The sequence below is a fragment of the Micropterus dolomieu genome, linkage group LG08, assembly GCF_021292245.1.
Source record: "Micropterus dolomieu isolate WLL.071019.BEF.003 ecotype Adirondacks linkage group LG08, ASM2129224v1, whole genome shotgun sequence".
Classification (NCBI taxonomy): domain Eukaryota; kingdom Metazoa; phylum Chordata; class Actinopteri; order Centrarchiformes; family Centrarchidae; genus Micropterus; species Micropterus dolomieu.
In genome coordinates, this window is record NC_060157.1 from 4069103 (window position 1) to 4072754 (window position 3652).

Sequence of the window (3652 nt, forward strand, 5' to 3'; positions counted from 1 at the left end):
AAGGATGAAGAGCACTGTCGTAAGGTGAATGAGTACCTGAACAACCCTCCCATTCCTGGAACGGCAGGCAGCGGAGGAGGCAGTGGCCACGAACTCTCCGCACTCGGAGGAGAGGGAGGCCTGCAAAACCTGCTGGGAAATATGAGCCACAACCAGCTGATGCAGCTGATCGGACCAACAGGACTGGGAGGATTGGGTGAGCAGCACAAGATACTTCTTTGACATGTGTATATATCTTAACAATCAACTCAGAGGAGACTCATTAATGTGCTGAGAGAAGAGACGTCTTCCAGGAAATAGGCAAGGCAAGTTTATTTGTATAGCACATTTTAACAACAAGGTAATTCAAAGTGCTTTACATAAAAGCAACAGGCAAATATAAAAAAGTTTAAAAGCAACATAAAATATAATAAAAGTTCAAGTGTTACAATCAGGGTTAAAAGAGTTAAATAGAAAATAAAAACAGGCTGAGGGGTTGAGCAAATAATTGAGTTATAATTATTCTGAAAACAGAATAAACAGAAGTACACTTAATCCACTCTCTCTAGCTAGTCTGTACTTGGGTCCACAGCAATCTTTGGGTTCACTGAAACTCCAAAACCCACGGACACTACAGAGAAAGCAGGACATGTCTGTCAGCAGGCCACTTTGATCCAGTTATACTCTGGACCCACCTGCGCGTTTACAGGTGGCAGGAGGTTCCTGCAAATCACTCAGGCGCGAGATTTAAGACCACTTCCTTCACTCTGTTCAATCTCACTCCCATAATCCCCCAACTCAGTTACCTACTCATTTCTCACTGTGCAAATATGTAATTAAAAGCAATGATAAAAAGCTAAAAAAAAAAAAAAGAAGACAGGAAAAGTTACAGTCCAGTGTAATTTATCAATAAAAAGAAAAATCTTAAATATTTAGTTAAAAGCAATGGTAAAAAGAAAAGTCTTCAGTCTTAATTTAAAAGAACTGGCAGTTTCAGCAGACCTGCAGTTATCTGGGAGTTTATTCCAAATATACGGAGCATAATAAGAACATAAATAACCCTCAAAAACAACACACTGCCATCTCACGATTTCTTTTGTCAAACCGTGCACCCTCTCTGCGATCTTTTTTATTTTTTTAGCCGTTGCAGCAGTTGTAAAGCCAAATTGCATGTTAAAAAGTCAAAGACATTTAGTTGCAAATGGCTTGCTGTATAAAAAGACCTGGGGGATGTAAATAAGACACAAGCTACAGTAAGGGTCCCTCATTCTAACTCTTACTGAGGCAGTAGTCCTAAGAGTAGACCATCAGCCTTAATGCTGTTGAGTTTGTTCGCTTTATTTTTCGAGTTTCATCATATAAAATCTAAGTAAATTGTCTGTTTTTTTTAGAACACATACAATTATGATATTTAAGTGTCAAACTATATATTTTTATTCCAAAATGTCCTGTATTAATTAGAACAATATGGCATCATAGTTTCTTATTTGGAAGTAGTGTTAACATGTAATTTTAACAGATGTTTTTCCTTGTACTGTCGTTCTCACATGCTCGGCCAGGATTCTTCCAAAAAGAGTCTGAGATAAATTTGGACCCTTTTTGATTTGTTTGTGTTTGTTTAAGGAGGTCTGGGAGCCCTAGCAGGACCTGGACTTGCCAACTTGCTTGGCAGCGGAGGACCAGCTACCAGCAGCTCCTCATCTAGGTGAACCAGAACACCACACACACTGCAACACTTGTCATTACAGATGTAGAACAGAGTATATGTAAAAATATGATAAATTAATACTGAAAATGATACCTCCTTTGTCCCTTCCGTTTGCTCCTCCTGCTCCTTCTCAGCTCTCGTAGTCAATCAGCAGCAGCCACTACTGCATCAGGTGGAGCCCCCAGATTGAGCTCCTCCCAGGCCCCCACCACCCCTGTGACTCCCGCTGCCTCAGCTGTCTCCCCTACTACTGTTGCTCCCTCCACACCAGGTACATGAAGTACAATGTTGTCAATATGCAGCAGTCACCTGCTAATTAATTAATTCACTGTTTTTATTAGACTAGATATCTTTACAGTCATGGTAATCAGATTTTAGCTACACTTAGGTGACACCTTAAAAGTGCTTACACCTTGCAAGACGCGCTAAGCACATAGTCCAGGTGGTATTAATACATTTAATGCGGTTTTTGGTGTTTGATTATATTTAATAAAAATAGATGTGAAGACGAGTCGGCTGATTCATCAAAATGCCTTACAAGAGATGCACCGTGCGATCGGCTGGGGACCGGAATATGCTGGTTTTCAGCATAATTGGCCGTGACTGGGGCAGAGCAGTGACAAATATCAGATTGTCTGCCGGTCACATTGAACATTACACTGCAGTGCTGCACAGCGTTTCAAGTCATGCGTACAGCGGCACAGATAGTAACCAGCTATTTACACAACCCCACACGGCCAAAACATGTATGAATGAAGAAGACACCCAACGCCACAACTTTTCAATGTAGAAAAGTTACACAAATGTTTGTGTCTGCTGTCAATTATAATTGTTAGAAAGAAATCAGAATCGGCAGGTCAGACCTTTCAGAAAATTGTAATCGGCGCACTTAAAACTGTTACTTATTGTAATCTTTAGAGCATTCTGTCTGTTTTGGTTATTTACCATTAATAGTAAGTCAATAAAAAGATGTCTGTTACTTTGATTTCCTGCAGATTGATAGGTTTCTTCATGCTGTATTGATGAATGAATCTGGTGGAAATCTGATTGCCTTCACTGAATTTTCACTTTAAATTATGAATGCCTGTCTGGTACACACATCGTATGTACAGACTATAAATGATAACGTATTGACATCTACAAAGCAGCACATGACCAAAGAAGCCAAAACGCCAGCGAGAACGCCAGATGTTGGATGTGTAAATTTAACCATAAATCCAATCATTTCAGGTTTTAACAACCCTTGACCTCTTCAACCCCCTTCAATCAATCAAACTCCCTTTCTCTCACAGATACCGCTTAGGTTAACACTTTAAAATGATCCAGCTTCGTGTTGTGCCCCATCTCAAAAACCCTTTCAACAAGAAATGTGTCACATTTGCAATTTCATGGGGCCGTTTTTAATGAAGAGTAGAAAAGTGTTTCATTGCTAAGACAGTGTTTACACTTTGCATTGACACCTCCTTGTTTGTCTCATTTGCAGCCGCTGCTCCGACCCCAGTGGTCCCAGCCTCTGTTGGAAGCCCTACCTCCCACCAGCCCATCCAGCTCAGTGACCTTCAGAGCATCCTCGCCACCATGAACGTCCCAGCTTCAGCTGCTGCTCAGGGATCATCGAGTGAGTGGCAGAGGATTGAATGTGGGGTAGCAGTCTGATCTATGACTTCACCATTGTCTAGTCACTACAAGTCAGTCTAAATACCAGCATTAGCTAAAGACAAAGAGTAGAAAAGAAGAAAAGAATAGAGCTCATGACGTATGAATAACATGACTTCTCTACTGTTCTGCAGTGGATCTAGCGAGTGTTTGCACCCCGGAGATGATGGCTCCCATCCTGACTAACGCTGAGGTCCAGCAGAGGCTTCTGCCCTTCCTCCCCAGCGGAGAAAGTTTACTGCAGAGCGCCGACGAGATCCAGAGCACAATCAACTCACCTCAGTTCCAGCAGGTAACAGATGAACACAA

The 3652-nt window shown here is 41.5% G+C and overlaps 1 protein-coding gene across 8 annotated transcripts in view; it reads left to right on the top strand.

Moving 5' to 3' along the window:
- adrm1 (ADRM1 26S proteasome ubiquitin receptor) overlaps positions 1 to 3652 on the top strand; it is a 12545-nt gene that overhangs the window by 3865 nt on the left and 5028 nt on the right. For 2 of the 8 annotated variants that reach the window (XM_046057089.1, XM_046057094.1), the window contains exons 6-8: positions 1822 to 1958; positions 3168 to 3305; positions 3478 to 3635. In XM_046057089.1, coding sequence (XP_045913045.1) covers positions 1822 to 1958; positions 3168 to 3305; positions 3478 to 3635 — 433 coding nt within the window. Of the gene's footprint in view, positions 1 to 3; positions 197 to 1602; positions 1685 to 1821; positions 1959 to 3167; positions 3306 to 3477; positions 3636 to 3652 lie in introns of all 8 variants that reach the window. The other 6 variants (XM_046057093.1, XM_046057097.1, XM_046057091.1 and 3 more) reach the window with 5 other exon arrangements.